Source organism: Equus quagga, chromosome 1 (assembly GCF_021613505.1).
Source record: "Equus quagga isolate Etosha38 chromosome 1, UCLA_HA_Equagga_1.0, whole genome shotgun sequence".
NCBI lineage: Eukaryota > Metazoa > Chordata > Mammalia > Perissodactyla > Equidae > Equus > Equus quagga.
Genome location: NC_060267.1, coordinates 15,942,786 through 15,960,460, shown reverse-complemented (window position 1 = coordinate 15,960,460; position 17,675 = coordinate 15,942,786). Strand labels below are relative to the sequence as shown.

General features: G+C 50.2%; 1 protein-coding gene across 1 annotated transcript; it reads right to left on the bottom strand.

Moving 5' to 3' along the window:
- Positions 1-10,037: 10,037 nt before the first annotated feature.
- KRT3 (keratin 3) lies at positions 10,038-15,789 on the bottom strand. The gene is made up of 9 exons (XM_046677645.1): positions 15,148-15,789; positions 13,875-14,095; positions 13,251-13,311; positions 12,795-12,890; positions 12,330-12,494; positions 11,770-11,895; positions 11,227-11,447; positions 10,841-10,875; positions 10,038-10,381 (listed from the first exon to the last, which is right to left on the bottom strand). The coding sequence occupies exons 1-9, from the start codon at positions 15,787-15,789 to the stop codon at positions 10,038-10,040; spliced, it is 1,911 nt and encodes a 636-aa protein (XP_046533601.1).
- Between the last annotated feature and the right edge of the window lie 1,886 nt (positions 15,790-17,675).

Sequence of the window (17,675 nt, the reverse complement as noted above, 5' to 3'; positions counted from 1 at the left end):
AATGTTTAAGAGTTGCCTACAATATAATTGTGAGTGGAGGAATGAGTGAGCAGACAGTAGTCCATGGAGTTTCGTTGCCTACAGGTAGTGAAGGTCAAAATGAGCAGACATCCCTACCCCCCAGGAGCTGCCAAGGACGAGGGGTGATAGTTACACGCCCCTTTATACATGTGGATTCACAGATCCGATTTTCAAGATAATCATTAGTTTGTTACCCAAAAAAAGAAAAATGAGCATTCATTCTGGATATTCTGCCCCTGGACTAAGAATTATCGTTGTTTTCTCCTTTTTACCATTTTAAAATAAAAACTTACTACTGAAATAACTTTATTTAACCAATGAACAGTAAAAATATATTACCATATAGAGCGAGCTCCCCTTATAGCTAAAGCTTGATGAAGAAATAAACATCTAAGTACAGTTAGCTGTTAGCAATCACAATTTATTTTAATTCCGGTCTTCTCTCTAGATTTGATTAAAATACTCCTCAACTCACATCTAAATCCTTATCTTGTACTAGATTCCTTCCCAGGGCTTGTCTAGGGCAGAGTTCTACCCCCCAAAGAGCCTTGATCAAAAGTCTCTGTGGGCGAATAAATTTGGGAAATGAAAATTCTATCGCTTTCTCTTGGGGTTTTAATGAAGCTGGTTAGCATATTAAAAGCCCTTAGAAGTCATGTAGAAAAGAGTTTTTTTCCTTTTATTTAATCACAGCCTCCCAAACAATCTTAACAACAAAATCTTACTACCGTAACTCCTATCAAGCTGTTGAATGTACTTGGAGAAACGCTAGTCCAGCTGCCCATCCAGAATGGACAAGAATAGGCAGAGAGAGCCCTCAGGGGGTTCAGGCTTAAGGTCAAGGGGACTTGACTCATCCCTGGAGAGAAAGTACTTGCTTCCAAGTGAGACAGAGGGAGCTGAGAGCAGGCTGTGGACTGCAGGTTGAAGAGGCCAGGAGAGGGGCCCTGGGGTCCTGGAACATGGAGAAGGGGCCTGAGGACCGAACCTCCTGTCAAAGCATACTCCTCACCTGCCATGGACCTTGCTGGGTCTTTCCGAAAACCATTGCTCTTCCCTCAAGAAGCACCATGGGAAAGGGGCCTCATCCCTTTTCATTGACTTGCTGGATTTTCTGGGCCTCAAATGACAGCGCCTCTTCCCTCTCTTTCCTTGCAGCTTGAAGAACGGAAAACATGGAGGCCTTGGAGTTAGGCCTGTGTTCAAATCCACGTCTCGCCACTCTCCGGGTACATGGGCTCCAGCAAGTCATTTTACCCTCTGGCCTCAGTTTTCTGTTCTGTCAAGTGGGATTAGCATGGCCTCCTCATCGGGCTGCAGTGAGGACTGCAGAGGTGGTGATGGAAAGCCCCCACACAGGGCAGGTGCTCAGCATGAGGCAGCTCCTGTGATGATGATGTCGCTGTGCAAATACCTCCGGGAAGTTGTCAGTTTGGATGCTGAAGAGAAAGGAGGAGTTCTAAAGGGTAGCCCAGTTCAGGGTCAATGCAGCATCAAAGTCTCAGGATTTTGCATAAAACTGCAAAGAATTACAGCATGAGTGTTGCAAGTTACATAAAAGCCATTCTTCCCCGCCCGGCCAAGCCAGCCCCTCTACAGGGCTCACTAATAATGCAACCACACCAATCAACAAATATTCATCGAGCTAGTGCGTACTTTCCAGAATTGTGGGGACTGTGATTTAGTGAAAATAAACCTCCTCTTTCAAATCTTTACTCCTTTTGCCCATCTGCGAAAAGAATATAAAAATGGCGCACATTGATTGAGTGCCTGCCATGTATCAGGCACTGAATTAGGCTATTTACAAGTATCATTGTTATAAAAACTCTGCAAGGTCAGAATTTTCATCCACATTTTACTGATAAAGACATGAGATTAGTGAGGTTCATTAACTTGCCCCAAGCCGATTAGCTGACTGAGCTGGGATTTTAATTAGACCGTCCAGCTCCAGAGCCCTGTCACAGACTCCCGGGTCATGTTATCTTTGTGGGCTTCAGCAAGTCAAATACACTATGCCAGAGTGACAAGTCCACTTTGACATGTAAAGAACCCAGCCATAGAACGTGATAGACAAGTGTGCCTTGACACAGCAACTGGTGTTAATAAAAATAGTTTCAAACCTTTACAAACTCCTCTGTGGCATCAAAGAGAAACACCCATCATTATTAAAGGATTTCCCCCAGTCACTCTCTTTGGCTTCTCCACTGGAGATCAGAACTCTCCAGAGTTGAAGGTGGACCTGCCCATCCTCACAGGGCCTCAGAAACCTGGAGAAACCTCTCCTGCCAGTGGAGGAACTTCAGGTTTGGTTTCTGGCTCCTCAAGATTCCAGAGTCGTTAGCACCACACTCCAGAGCTGGCACAGAAGGGGGCATCCAGGAGGCAGAGAAGTCCACCAGGCCCGTTGGGCAGCGCAGCACAGTGGGTATGCGTGCAGGCTCTGGATTTGAGGGCCCGATCTGCCACTTGCATTTCTGGTGGCAGGCATGTCACTCTCTCTCCAGTTTCCTCATCTGGAAAATGATGATAATTGCTACCTGCCTTCTACGGTGGTTGTGAGGATTAAAGGAGATGACGTGTGCAAATGCCCGGGGGATGACTTGCACTGGTAAGTACCCAACAAGCTAGTTGTTTAATCGTGTTGTTTTTGTTAAATATGTCAGGACAGCCATTGCATTTAAGACTCCACCCTACCCTTTTCAAGCACCTCCTTAGCTCGGTGAAACTCACAGGGCCTACCCTGTGCCAGGTATGTGCTGGGCACAGAGAGCCACGAAGATGGAGAAGGCACTTCTGCCCCTTCATGTAACTTCCGTTCTAGTGTAGAGAACAGACACTGAAGCTAGTCATTTTATTGTAAGGTGGCAAGTGATGAAATGGGCTCAACTACTCCAATGGGAGCACAAACAGACATTCAGTGCCATGTGGCAGTCCAGGAAAGCTTTCAGGAGGCAGTGACTGGGTGTTCCTCAACGAGAAGTCAGGCTAGTCAAGCCCTTGAAGGTGGAATGAGAATTCCTGGCAAGGGGCACAGATTTTCAAAGGCACAGATGCATAAAACAGCGAAGTTGGTAGGAGAATTGCAGGCACCTCACAGGCCATTGACACAGGTCTTGAAAGTACCCACATAAGGCCACAGTTTGCCTGGCTTTTTTCCTATGGTTTTGTCCAGAATAAAAGGGCATTTCCATTTTAAAACATATAAGCTTCTAAAAATGTACACTTCCCATGGAATGCTTTCTAACCCATTCTATAAGGCCAACATCAACCTGATCCCAAAACCAGACAAGAACAACACAAAGAAGGAAAATCACAGACCAATATCCCTGATGAACACAGATGCAAAAATCATCAAGAAAATATCGGCAAACCGAATACAGCAGTACATTAAAAGGATCATACACCATGATCAAGTGGGATTTATACCAGGGATGCAGGGATGGTTCAGCATCCACAAATCAATCAACATGATCCACCACATCAACAAAATGAGGAATAAAAACCACATGATCACCTCAATAGATTCAGAGAAAGCGTTTGACAAAATCCAACATCCATTTATGATAAAAGCTTTCAATAAAATGGGTATTGAAGGAAAGTACCTCAACATAATAAAGGTCATATGTGACAAACCCACAGCCAACAGCATACTCAATGGGGAAAAACTGAATGCCATCCCACTGAGAACAGGAACAAGACAAGAGTGCCCGCCCTCAGCACTCCTATTCAACATAGTACTGGAGATTTGGGCCAAAGCAATTAGGCAAGAAAAAGAAATAAAAGGAGTGCAAATAGGGAGTGAAGAAGTAAAACTCTTGCTGTTTGTGGATGACATGATCCTATATAAAGAAAATCCTGAAGAATCCACCAGAAAACTGTTAGAAATGACAACTACAGCAATGTTGCAGGATACAAAATCAACTTACAAAAATCTGTTGCATTTCTATACACTAATAACAAACTAGCAAAAAGAGAACTCAAGAATACAATCCATTTACAACTGCAACAAAAAGAATAAAATATCTAGGAATAAATTTAACCAAGGAGGTGAAAGACTCATACATTGAAAACTGTAAGAGATTATTGAAAGAAATCGAAGATGACATAAAGGAATGGAAAAATATTCCATGCACATGGATTGAAAAAGTCAACATAATTAAAATGTCCATATTACCCAGAGCAATCTGCAGATTCAATGCAATCCCAATCAGAATCCCAGTGACATTCTTCACCAAAATAGAACAAAGAATCCTAAAATTCATATGGAACAATAAAAGACCCCAAATAGCAAAAGCAATCCCAAGAAAAAAGAACAAAGCTGGAGGCATCACAATCCCTGACTTCAAAATATACTATAAAGCTATAGTAATCAAAACAGCATGGTACTGGCACAAAAACAGACACACCGACCAATGGAACAGAACTGAAAGCCCAGAAATAAACCCACACATCTACGGACAACTAATCTTCCACAAAGGAGCCAAGAATACACAATGGAGAAACTTTCTTCAACAGATGGTATTGGGAAAACTGGACAGCCACATGCCAAAGAATGAAAGTAGACCATTATCTTACACCATACACAAAAATTAACTCAAAATGGATTAAAGACTTGAAGGCAAGACCTAAAGCCATAAAACTCCTTGAAGAAAATATAGGCAGTAGGGGCTGGCCCCACGGCCGAGTGATTAAGTTCACACGCTCTACTTCATCAGCCCAGGGTTTCGCCAGTTTGACTCCTGAGCGCAGACATGGCACCGCTCATCAGGCCATGCTGAGGAGGCATCCCACATGCCACAACTAGAAGGACCCACAACTAAAGATGCACAACTATGTACCAGGGGGCTTTAGGAGAAAAAGGAAAAATGAAATCTCTAAAAAAAAAAAAAAATATATATATATATATATATATATGTAGGCAGTAAACTCTTTGACATCCGTCTTAGCAGCATCCTTTTGAATACCATGTCTACTCAGGCATAGGAAACAAAACAAAAAATAAACAAATGGGACCGCATCAGACTAAAGAGCTTCTGCAAGACAAAGGAAACCATGAACAAAACAAAAAGACAACCCACCAACTGGGAGAAAATATTTGCAAATCGTATATCCGGCAAGGGGTTAATCTCCAAGATACATAAACAACTCACACACCTAAACAACAAAAAAACAAACAACCCAATCAAAAAATGGGCAGAAGATATGAATAGGTATTTTTCCAAAGAAGATATACAGATGGCCAACAGGCACATGAAAAGATGTTCAACATCACTAATTATTTGGGAAACACAAATCAAAACTACACTGAGACATCACCTAACACTTGTCAGAATGGCTTAAATTACCAAGACAAAAAAGTAACAAATGTTGGAGACAATGTGGAGAAAAGGGAACCCTCATACATTGCTGGTAGGAATGCAAACTGGCACAGCCGCTATGGAAAACAGTATGGAGATTTCTCAAAAAATTAAAAACAGGAATACCATAGGACCCAGCTATCCCACTACTCCAAAGATATTTATCCAAAGAATTTGAAATCAACAATTCAGGAAGATTTACGCACCCCTATGTTCATTGCAGCATCATTCACAACAGCCGAGACGTGGAGGCACCTAGGTACCCATCAACTGATAAATGTATAAAGAAGATGTGGTATGTATACAATGGAATACTACTCAACCATAAAAAAGACAAAAATCATCCCATTTGCAACAACATAGATGGACCTTGAGGGTATTATGTTAAGTGAAATAAGCCAGACAGAGAAAGACAAACACTGCATGATTTCACTCATATGTGGAAAATAAACAATCACATGGACAAAGAGAACAGATTAGTGGTCACCAGAGGGGAAGGGGCCCGGCGGGTAGGTGAAAGGGGTAAAGGGGCACATACGTATAGTGATGGATAAAAATTAGACTATTGGTGGTGAGCATGATGCAGTCTATAGAGAAACTGATAAATAACAAACTGATAAATAACCTGAAATTACACAGTTAAGAACCATTATGACCTTAATAAAATAATTTTTTTTAAATGTATTCTTCCCTCAAACTCAGAATGGTCTCTACTCAGCTCACCTATAACCAATATCGCTCTAGCCAAGGATCCTTTCCTAAAGAGAGGGGTCAATGAGATGACCTCTTGCTTGAGTGCAGGGTTTCCAACAGCATCTCTACTGACATTTTAGGCTGGATAATTCTTTGTTGTGGGGCCTGTCCTGTGCATTGTAGGATGTTTAGTAGCAACCAGGCCTCCACCCTCCAGATGCCAGTAGCACCCCTCCACTTGTGACCAAACATTGCTATATGTTCCCTGGGGGAGGGGGGTGGAATGGCCCCCACTGAGAATCACCACTTTATCACCATCTAGAGCCATCCTTTCCTACCCTGTCTCCTCCAGAGTTGATGAAGCTGTCACCGTTTGGTGATGTCACCACGGATTCCAAGGCTATCCGATTGCTCCCTCCATAGCTCCATCAGTGATTCCCTAGGAGAATCAGCTGGCCTTCAGCCTTCAGCTGGGCTGGAAGCGTTGGTGGTATATAGCTTTGTCTTAGGCACAACAGAGGTTGAATCCTACAAGGGCTTGTGAGGGATATAGATAAAATATGTGAGGAAGCGTTTTCAGAACTTACTAAGTTTTTCTCAGTCATCCCAAGATTATTGCGAGATGTCCACGCTTCCGGTCGTGGCAGCAGATAGAGAGCGTACCTGGGCTACAGTGCTGAGAAGGCAGAGAAAGGCCGCCCGGATCCCAGAAGATAAGATTTTTGATGATTGGCTAACAAAAACCCCACCCAGCTCAAGGCAAAACAGGGAAGAGTCTTAAAGAGATTTACCTACAAATTACCCAAAACTTCATATGTAAACCTCGATCGTCAGCAGTCAAGTCTGGATTCTGGATTATCCACGGACAGATCCCTGTGGGAAACAATCCCCTGATTTCCTTAACTAAACCTTTTGTGGCTGTGTCACCATCACGGTTGATACTTGCTCTGGCTTGTCACCTACATCCCATAAGATAGAAGGAAATAAGCTGAAATCTAAAAACACATCTTGGTCTCCCTCACCTCAAGGGATGTGTGAACCAATGAGTCAACAAGCTCTTAGAACAGGAAAGTGTGCTGTGAGCTTTCTTTCCAGTTGGGGTGCAGGTGGAGGGCACAGGAGGAAAGGAGGCAGAGAGGAATGGATGGGACCGGGAGTGAAGTGGGGAGATATAAGTTGTGTCATCACAAGAGGATGCACCACTCCACACCCAAGGTAGAGAGATGTGGAACAAAGCAGAGGGAGCAAAAAAATACTTGACCATTGATCAATGGCCTCAAATCCCAGTTTAGGGCCCAGGCACACAAGTCAGCATTATTTACTAATCTCCGTGAGTTCCCCCGTGGGCAAAAAAAAACCAAACAAAATGCCTTAGAGGATAGGAAAAGAATGGGCAACACAGCGCCAACTGGCTCCCAACCTGAAGAACGAAAATTCTGTTCAAGTAGAAGAAAGCAAACACAAACCCAGCGACTTCAGAGCACTTGAAAAATCAACATAGAGTTTCACAAAGAAATTCTGTAAATGCTGGGGTGAAAGGAGGAAAAGGAGCGCTAAGAACCAGGTAAAGTTCCCTGGAGGTGTTTTCAGCCTGGATTAGAAATGGTCAGGCCCAGCTGAGAACATCCAGCCAAGCGTGGCGTTAACTCCTTCGCTCTCAGGTCCTGGCACCGAGCTCATCTGCCTGGCCATTCCTCTGGGACAATGACATCTTCATGATACCATTCCTCCTGAGCCAGGAGGAACCTGGCTCAGGTTCCCCGGCTTCTCTCCTTTAAGAAGCGGCCTGGATTCCCCTCTGCCACTAGGGGGTCCTTAGGTAGTAGGAGTCCCCTGCAAACCCCACAGAAGGCACAAGGGGCAGTGGGCATAGGTTACAGTGCAGGGAGGAGCAGCACAGGAAAGAAGCCATGTCCAAACACAAGCCTTGAGATCAGTGGACAGTGTCTCAAGGAAGGCTGGGCCCCTGGTATCTTTCCTTCATACACCTGTCACGACGTGAAGTTATTCTGCCTGTTTGCCTTTTTGTTGTTGTCAGGCTCCCTTACTGAAAGGAGAGCAGAGGCAACACCTTACTTTTGCTCCCCAAAGCATCTCCAACATTTAGCCCAGTGCCAGAGAGTCAACGCTCAATAAGTGTGGGTTGAGGAAGGAATTCATGAATGAAGCGGCCGTCCCATAACCAGCCTAGCCCATTCCCACCGGGCCCACCCTCGGCGTGGCGGCAGGCACGGAGTCTCCCACCACTCTCCTATTCCTTTTCCACAGAGGGGTACAACCAGAAAAGTCACCTTCCTGCCCCCAAATGAGGCAACAACTACGAAATCCCCCCCCTTCAGAGAGCTTCCCAGGAGATCAGGCTGGACGCGGCACTGTCTTGCTGTCACAAGCAGCCAGGGGACTTCCACACGGATCGTTTCAAGCCCCGGTTACTGTTTTCTTTGTTCCTTTAACTGTCATTCTCCGTCTCTGAAGTGAATTCAGCTTTCGCCTAAGATGGAAATACCACTTCCCTGGCCTGGCCTGGCTAAGTGTTTCTCCTCCATCACCTGAGATTTCTGGGTCCCCAGGCCGCTGGCCATGCCAGGAGGGCCGCAGCTCAGCCTCAGACAGTGTGGGGCAGCAGAAGGAGCTTTGGACTCTGGACACTTGGGTGCCTTCCCGGCCCAGACACTCGGATGCTATATGGCCCTAAGCCAGCCACTCCACCAATCTGAGCCTCAGTCTTCTCATTGGCAAATGAAGTTCTTGGACTCCTTATGCCCGAGTCCCTTCCAGCTGTGGCCTTCTGGACAGCACCCCCACGGCCACCTAACACTTCTCAGGATGTCCCAGTGCAGGGCAGATGCCCGGAGCTTCCCTGGCTGGCACACCACCTGGGGGCCCAGGGTGCAGGCAGACAGTGCTCAGGGGCAGGACATTCTCTGAGGGTGTTAATAGTTGTTTACTGAAGGGGGGACCTCCTGGAAAATGCTGGGTTAAAGAGAGCTAACAGGTATTCTTTGCTATAAGACTCCTCAGGACCTCTAATATGTGCTCCAAAAAGGGAAGATGGAATGCACACGGGATGCTTTTTTGCAGAGCTCCCCAACGGAGCGGGGTTCTGTGGGTCAGACTTGAAAACAGGTGGTCTCAGGAAATCCCTGGCTGCTCACACCTTCCCAGGTGCACCTCAATGCAGGAAGGCTTTCAGGATGTCAGCTGGAGTGGGGACCAGCACCAAGGAATGAAGTTGTCTGTCCTCAAGCCCCTCAGCAACTCAAGGCACTCTTAGGTTCCCCCAAAGGAGAGAAGGCAAGAAGGAGATGGACGTCTGTGTAGTCCTGCCTTCCCGCCGAGAACTGTGAGGCCACACAGCCTCCTGCGGCATGCTCCCACCCTCTCCCGGCGCTCCAAGAATAAGTGAGCAACCAGATCTTGCCCATTTAGATCCCACACAAGGGGCAGCAGGGAGTAACTGCCTTGGTTTCAGAGGAAGAGTACTCCAGCTGTTCTGTGGACCGCACAGCCCACTGGGAGAGGATGAGGGAAGTCGGTCCAGCCGGGAGAAATGTGTCCAGAGAGGACTCGGGGGCCTGATGTGAAACACAATGCACTTTATTGGCGACAGAATGGATGGGCAGAGGGGCTTGTGCTTTACATACATCAGAACCCTGGTGACCATTCCACCCACGGAGGGGAACCTAGGAGGAGCAGAAGGTGGTGGCTGAGGCCACACCTGGACAATCACAGGCACAGGCTGGAGCCAGAGAGAGCGCCTGAAATTCTCACAGCTGTGCTTGGCCAGGGATCCGGGTGGAGGAGCAAGAGGCCCGGGTCTTCTAGCCTCAGGGAGCGGCCCCCGCGGGGGGTGGGGTGGGGGTGGGGGTGCGGGTGGGGACTGGCGCTGAGGGTTGACTGACTTCGGAGTGATGGAGCAGATGCAGACGCACGGCGCTGGGTGGCTGCGGTGCCCAGGCGCGACATTTATCTGGAGTAGCGCTGGGAGGACTGGGAGAACCTGACGCTGCCGCCGCGGGTGCTGCCTGAGCTGAAGCCTCCGCCACTGACCCCGCTGCGACCCCCAGAGACAGAGCCAAAGCCGCTGCCGCCGCCCAATCCGCTGCCGCCGGCAAACCCAGAGCCGCTGCCGAGGCCGCTGCCGGCTCCGAAGCCACTTCCGCCGCCGAAGCCACTGCCGCCGCCGAGGCCGCTTCCTCCTGCCCGGCCAAAGCCGCTGCCTGCGCCCCCTCCCACGCCGAAGCCACCGCCGTATCCTCCTCCGTAACCACCTGCGGAGGCCGCCGTGGTGCTGCTGCCGCTGACCACGGCTGCAAGAGAGAAGACAGTGCAGGGATCAGCGCCCGGTGCCCACCTCACTGTACTGTAATTAATGATCCTCGGGGCCCAGGATGACTGGGAGGCCATCAAGGCGCCTTTGCACCTGATGATCGTTGGGATACATTCTAAAGTCCTAAGGTATCCACTCCCATAGTGTTGTCATTATGAATTTTCCAGTGGTTCCTTCTGCACAGTCAACTCTTGAGAGGTTACCCAGAATTTCTCCTCCCGTTGACAAGCTCCCTATTGGATAGTCCCCATCCACCATATGGACCTATTCACAGTGCCCCAAACCCAGAACAATTACAAAAGCATATCTGCTCCCGATCCACCCCAGGAAGCCCCTCCAACTTCTATAGAAATATTTTTTAAATTAGTTGCTCCTGCGTTGTGTTAGTACAGATATTTCAGAATGCACTCTCCTCGCCATGGTTGCTTTGGCTACTTACAGATGCTGACAGCGCTCTGGCACTCTCCGGACATCCTACATGAGAAAGCAAGAGAAGACAGCTCCATCGCAAAGCAAATTTCCGACAAGTCCGTGAATGAAGGTGATCAATAGCAACCAGAGCTGAGCGCAGATGCCTGGCAGATCAGTACCCTTTCTCCACCCTTCTCTGGGCCATAACAGAGCCCCTGTGCACACTGTGACATATGCGCTTGGGCTACCTGTGGAGAGGGTAGCCTGTAAAGCCAAGTCCTTCTCTACAAGGCCTATCAAAGTTGGGGCCTCTCTCCATACACAGGCCCCCATCCCCATTTACTTGGTCACTTATCTGGCCCTCAGCATGTGACTTGGGCAAAGGAAGACTGGGAGATGAAATTGGAGACTCACCGGCACTCCTCACCCTCCAGCAGCTTGCGGTAGGTGGCGATCTCCACATCCAAGGCCAGCTTGACGTTCATCAGCTCCTGGTAGTCACGCAGCAGCCGGGCCAGGTCATCCTTGGCCTGCTGTAGGGCAACCTGCAGCTCTTGGAGCTTGTCATTGGCATCCTTGAGGGCCATCTCGCCACGCTGCTCAGCTTCCGCAATGGCCGTCTGCAGGTTGGCGTTCTGGGGCAGGGGGAGGTAGGAGAAGAGATGAGCCCCGTGGGAGGGTCCCAGGCTCTCTGAGTCTTAGAAGAGATTATCCCATAGCAAGCATCTTAGAGTCAGGCACCGGCACCCGTTCCCTAGCACCTCTATCATGTCTTCACCCATGGAGATATTTCCCCCGTGGATTACCGGCCATCAAGACCGGCTTGGTCTTTGAACCCTCTGGAGGCCAATGCTGCCTGAGATGACCCCAGAAGTCCATTCCGGACTAGGAGCCCTGACATCCTACCCCCTACCCCTCAACAGTCAACCCAGGTGCCAGCATCCATTGCCATCCCACCTGCTTCTTGACGTTCTCGATCTCGGCCCTCAGCCTCTGGATCATCCTGTTGAGCTCTGAGATCTCACTCTTGGTGCTCTTCAAGTCATCCCCATGCCTGCCGGCCGTGGTCTGCAGCTCTCCCAACTGGAGAACAGAAGGGAAGATGGAGTATTAACGCAGCTTTGCCTGACTTGTTTGCCTGTCCCTAACATCACCCACCCAACCTTGAGGTGCTCCGTAAGCAGTGGTTAAAATGACATTGAATTCTGTTTGAGTAGGGACACCCCTGAGGCCGCACGGAAGAGAATACCTGAGTTGTTGTGGTAGAAGATTCTCCCACCCTGCCCTCCCTGAGCGAGCTGGAAGCCGTCCCGTGTGGCCTGCTGGGGGCAGTGGAACCACCTCCCCCCAGGGCACAGTACTTTCTGCAACTGTACAACCTTTAAAGGGATGCCTCCAGAGAGTAGAACCAGGAGGGGTCCACCCAATGACCACTGGGACTCACCCCCCAGCAGCCCCCTAGGCCACAGCCTCCCTGAGACCCTCAACAGATCCTCGGAGAGGTGCCTAGCTCCCACCTTGGTCTGGTACAGCGCCTCAGCCTCAGCCTTGCTCTTCTGGGCGATCTCCTCGTACTGGGCCTTGACTTCAGCAATGATGCTGTCCAGGTCCAGGAAGCGGTTGTTGTCCATGGAGAGGACCACGGACGTGTCACTGACGTGACTCTGCATCTGGGACAGCTCCTGCCAACAGAGAGGAGGGTCTGTTTACTCTCAGGGCCTCTGCAACAAGCACAGAGAGGCCCAGAGAGGTTCCTGATCTACAGAACCGTTCACTGACTCAGCTCTGAATGTGCGTGTGCCCCACCCTGCCTCCCAGCCTCTCAAAGAAATCCACATCTGCAGCACATCCTGCGGAGCCCCAACAAGAGGCCTCATCTCTGGGCTCCGTCTTCCTGGGCCCTGGACACCAGAATGCCTGACCTCAAATCTGAAAACGTCTCACCCTCCCTCTCGCTCGCTCATAGTAGGAAACATCCTCACCATATCAAAGAGGGTCCTCAGGAAGTTGATCTCATCATTCAGGGCGTCCGCCTTGGCCTGAAGCTCCACCTTGTTCATGTAGGCAGCGTCCACGTCCTGCGAAAGAAAGAAGCATAAAGGCCTTATTCCCCTAGGAACAAACAACAAATTGCACCTGTAGCAAGAAAGAGTCAGGAGGACCAGGTCTGGTGATGGGTCAGTCCTTGTCCAAGGCTTGTCTCCACGTGAAGGAGTGATTCACAACAGATTGGGATGGTTTAAGTTCAATCCTACTCAAAAACTAAAAGTGAAGGAGCTGTCTCTTTTAGGGACCTTTCCAGACTAGGATGCACCTGGTTCTGTTTTTTGCTTCACCCACCTGAACTTGGCAACTCAGGCAATGAAATAAGGAGATTCCTCCAGCCTAGCTGGCCCCTGTGCCTAGGAGCCCCAGAACCCTTCGCACACAACCCTCACCTTCTTCAGGGTCACAAATTCATTCTCAGCAGCTGTACGTTTATTGATTTCATCCTCGTATCTGTAAGAGTTAAAAAGAAATGGGTGAGTTTGGGTTTTGAGGTAGTCATCAACACTACCATTCTCTGAAACTCTGAAAGTTCGTCTCTTCCATCCTCTGTCCATCTTCCACCCCTCTTAGATGAACACATTCTCTCTGCTGTCTCCCTGGTGGTTAGGAGGACCAACCATTCCAATTTGTTCAGGCGGACTGTCCCGGGTTTAGCACTGAAAGTCCTGCTCTCTGGGAAAGCCCTCGGTCCCGGGCAAACAGGGACTGTTGGTCACCATACCATGAGTTGGCCCAGCATCCTTCAGGTCCTAGAACCAGGATCTTCCCCAACCTGGCTCAGAGGACATGACTCCTCAACTCTAAACTCATCCCACTTGCCGTAACTTTATTTGTAAAGGACTGTCCTTGAGTAGGAAGGGGAAGCTTATGGACCGAGCTGTCCTCCGTGAAGTAAGGAGAGGGAACTAGGCCCAGTGACACCTCTGCCCAGCAGGCAGGAGAAATGCAGTCGGGGCTGGGACTCCGAGACAGGTAGCCCATGGCATCTTCCCACTCGTGCCTCTGTCACTCACTTCTTCTTGAAGTCCTCCACCAGGTCCTGCATGTTCCTCAGCTCTGAGTCCAGGCGGCCTCTCTCCCCCAGGATGCCGTCCAGGTAGCTCCGCTGGGAGTTGATGTAGGCCTCAAAAAGGGGTTCCAGGTTGTTGGTGCCTGTGGTGGAATTTGTGCCCTGCTGCTGGAGCAGGTGCCACTTGGTCTCCAGGACCTTGTTCTGTTGCTCCAGGAACCGCACCTGCAATGCATTGGGCAAGGAAACATCAGGCAGCACTCGTAGCAGAGGAGCAGAGGGACCTTGGCCAGGTGGGCGTGGATGTCTGTATCTCCCCATCTCCCGGCACAAAGGCCTTGAAAGAATGTGGAGATGATAGGCTCCCACCGTAGCTGGAGAGGATACAGTCAGACGGTCGCATCAGTCAGACCATTAAACATGCAGTATGGTTTGGAAAATTACAGAAGGAGGAGAGATGGCTGGGGAAACTGGAAGCAGCCCCTGCCTGGAAGCAGGAGGTTGTAAAGATGACAGCTCAGTGTTCTTGGGAATTTCATGACTATCCCAGCTTCCAAAAATACAGCATGCTCTGCGAAACTGTGCTGAAAGCTCAGCCGCAGTTTCCATCTAAGGCCCCACTGATGCTCAGCCCGTGAAAGGATGTGGATCACCAGGAATCGATACTGATTGGAATGCCATCCTCGGCATGGCAGGAGGGAGACAGCGGCGTGAGCTATCCTGGTCTGGAGGTCACACGCACCCTTCCCTTCCTGACTAGGTTGATTAGGGGTGCAGACTAAGACTGGCTTCTCTGCAGTCCCTTGGGACTGAGGTTCCATGTAAGTCTCTTTAATCCCTTCCCTGGGGCATCCACCTCCTTTGCCCGGCAAAGCAACATGGAGGGAACAGGCCTGGTGGAAAGCCTTAGAGGGCAGCTCAAGTTTGAAAATGCCCGAGTTCCGGATCAGACTCTTCCCTTCCAGTGGTCAGGGCCTTACCATGCACTGCCAGCTGCCAACCCAGGTCTAGATAAAGCTGCAGGTGGAGACGTGAGCAGAGAGTCAGATGAGCAGGACTTAGGTGTGTCCAGCTCCAAATAGGGGACCATTGTCTTTCCTGCTCATATGACCATGTGGACAAGTTCATCAGCCCTGAACATCTTCCCAGACCCCAGAGCTCTGCCTGACCCCTCCCACTGCAGCCCGGCCCACCCAAGGTCGGTCCCAAACACTGGGTCTAAATGTCAAACTCAAAGTCCCAGCCTAGGAGTGGGGACCCACTCAGGGCTTCATCACCTTGTCGATGAAGGAGGCGAACTTGTTGTTGAGGGTCTTGATCTGCTCCCGCTCCTGGGCCTTCACTTGCCCAATCTGGGGGTCGATCTCCACATTGAGGGGCTGCAGGAGGCTCTGGTTGACGGTCACTTCCTGGATTCCCCCAGGGAAGCCACCAGGCCCAAAGCCACCAGGTCCACCAAAGCCGCCGGGTCCACCAAAGCCACCAGCCCCTCCAAAGCCACCTGCCCCACCAAAGCCACCTGCCCCACCATAGCCACCAGCTCCACCAAAGCCACCTGCCCCTCCGAAGCCACCAGCTCCTCCAAAGCCACCTCCCATTCCTCTGCCACCACCAAAGCCACCCCCAAAACCACCTCCATAGCCGCCCCCAAAGCCACTGCCACAGCTGCCACGCCCTCCCCCAAAGCCACCAGCCCAGGAGCCACCAGCCACGCTGATGGAGATGCTTTTGTTGCCACCCAGGTTGTAGAGGCTGCGACTGCCAAAGCCGCCTGCTCCGCTCCGGAACCCACAGGCCCCTCCGCCAACTCCCCCAGTGCGGGCCACGTGGCTCATCCTGCTGCTGCCAGAGACCACGGCGGAGCGGCCGGAGAAGCCCTGGCTCCCGCCTCCAGATGTCTTGGAGACTTGTCTGCTCATGGTGAGAAAACTTGGTGAAGGAAAAGCACGAGAGTCAAGCAGACACACTGAGAGTCAGAGGACGAGGGAAGGGCACTGAAGACCTGTGCTGAGTAAATCGCTTTATATACAGCTAGGAGGTTGCTGGGCTCAAACGAAGGAGAGATAATTAATCCCAAATAGTCATGGGATGGGTTTGCCTCCAAGGCAATAAGTTTGTTCCAGGCTACTAAACACACCTTGAAAATAATCTGAAAAGGTGAAAGTGCTAAGGTGGCAGCTTACCTGGCAGAGGGTAGTGCCCCTGTTGCCTCATGCTCGGGTATGGCCACTTCCTAGTTCTGCCTGACGGGACCCAGGAGTCACACTCATCTGTGTAAGGTGCTCAGCGGCCATCTGTCTGCCTGTCAGCTGCCCCTGGCCCTGCAGAGCTGGGCTCGGGTCTGGAAAGGATGGAGTGGAAGGGGGGTTGGGCAGGTTCTGGTTGTCTGGCTTGGTAGAGACAGTGAAGCCCACCCGAGGCCCCAGGGGAAGGATCTCAACAGAAGGCTGGCACAATTCAGTCCACAGTCTGCACTTGGTCACCGAGTGCTCCCTGTGTGCCCAGCTCCGTGCTGGGTTTGGGGATGAAGTGATGACCTCTCTGCCTCCCTTCTGGGAAACAAAGCCCAGAACCATCAGGAATCTGCCTTGGGTCCCCCTTCCATCCCAAGCTGCAGCTCAGGGGGAGCGGCCTTTGGGTTCATGCCGATCTTCTGAGAGAAAGGGCAGTTCACAAGCCTGCGTGCTTTGATGAGACATTAGCAAAATTCCACATGCCAAGCATTTGTTTGCTTTGAAAAGTTTCCAGAGAAACTATACACTAGTCTACATCTTGAGGCACCTCCAAGACGTCCTTTCTTGCTTCCCCCATTTTTGGCGTTTCTCTGGTTTCAGCCCGAGTCCCAGGGGACTGGAAATTCAAACATCAGTTCTACCACCAATTCAGCAAATGGTTACAGCTTGCCGAACTCGGGCCAGGCGCTAGGCGAGTCGCTGGACACTCAGTCGTGAACAAGAGACACAGGGCCCCTGGGCCCTGGTTGAGGGGCTTGTGCTCCTGTGAGGTTGTGGCCTCCGTATCCAGAGGCACTGCCCACCCCCAGCCTCAGGAGGCCAAAGCTGGCAGAGTCGGCAGCACTGCCGGAAGTATCTGACTCCAAAAGCCTGAGAATCTGCCAGCCTGGTGTTTTTCAGAGGCTTAGGGACTGGGCTTGGCTTGTCCCAGACAAAAGCCTTTCTGCGCAGCTCTGGAGCCTGCCAGGTGAGGCGCTTATCTCTCCAGGACAGGCCTTCCGTCTGCAGCGCGCTAGGCCCTGCCGAGGATGTGGCCTGTGTGGCCTTGACAGGAGACTCCCCTGAATGGGAGAGTGGAGGAAAGGACAAGGGTTCATCGTGGCTCACGGGGCAGGATTGGGGATGGCCCAAGTGCAGATTAAGTGAAACTTTCTTCAGTGGCCTGGTTCTCCCATTTCGTCCTTCGCTCCCGGACTCGTTACCCCCAGGCTGTGTGACATCCTGGCCCCTTCCCCAGAATGAAGCCAGAAACTGTCCAGGAGTTCACAGTCTTGTTCATATACTGGACCCCGTGGTTCTCAGCACAGTGCTTTGCCAATAATAGATGCTCACAGAGGTTGAATGAATCAATCAATTGATGAATTAATGAGTGAATTAAGCCTTTATATTGGATTACAATCAAATAAAAAAATAAAAGCTAGTTCAAATCCCATTAATGAGGCAGCCCAAGCTAACTGAGATTGTCTTAACATGAGGAATCCAGACCTGTCAAGTTCAGTGATCAGAATTAAGAAAATGGACGTGCAAAGTGTGTCAGCTCCTCCTCGCCAGTGGAAAATAATGTAATCACA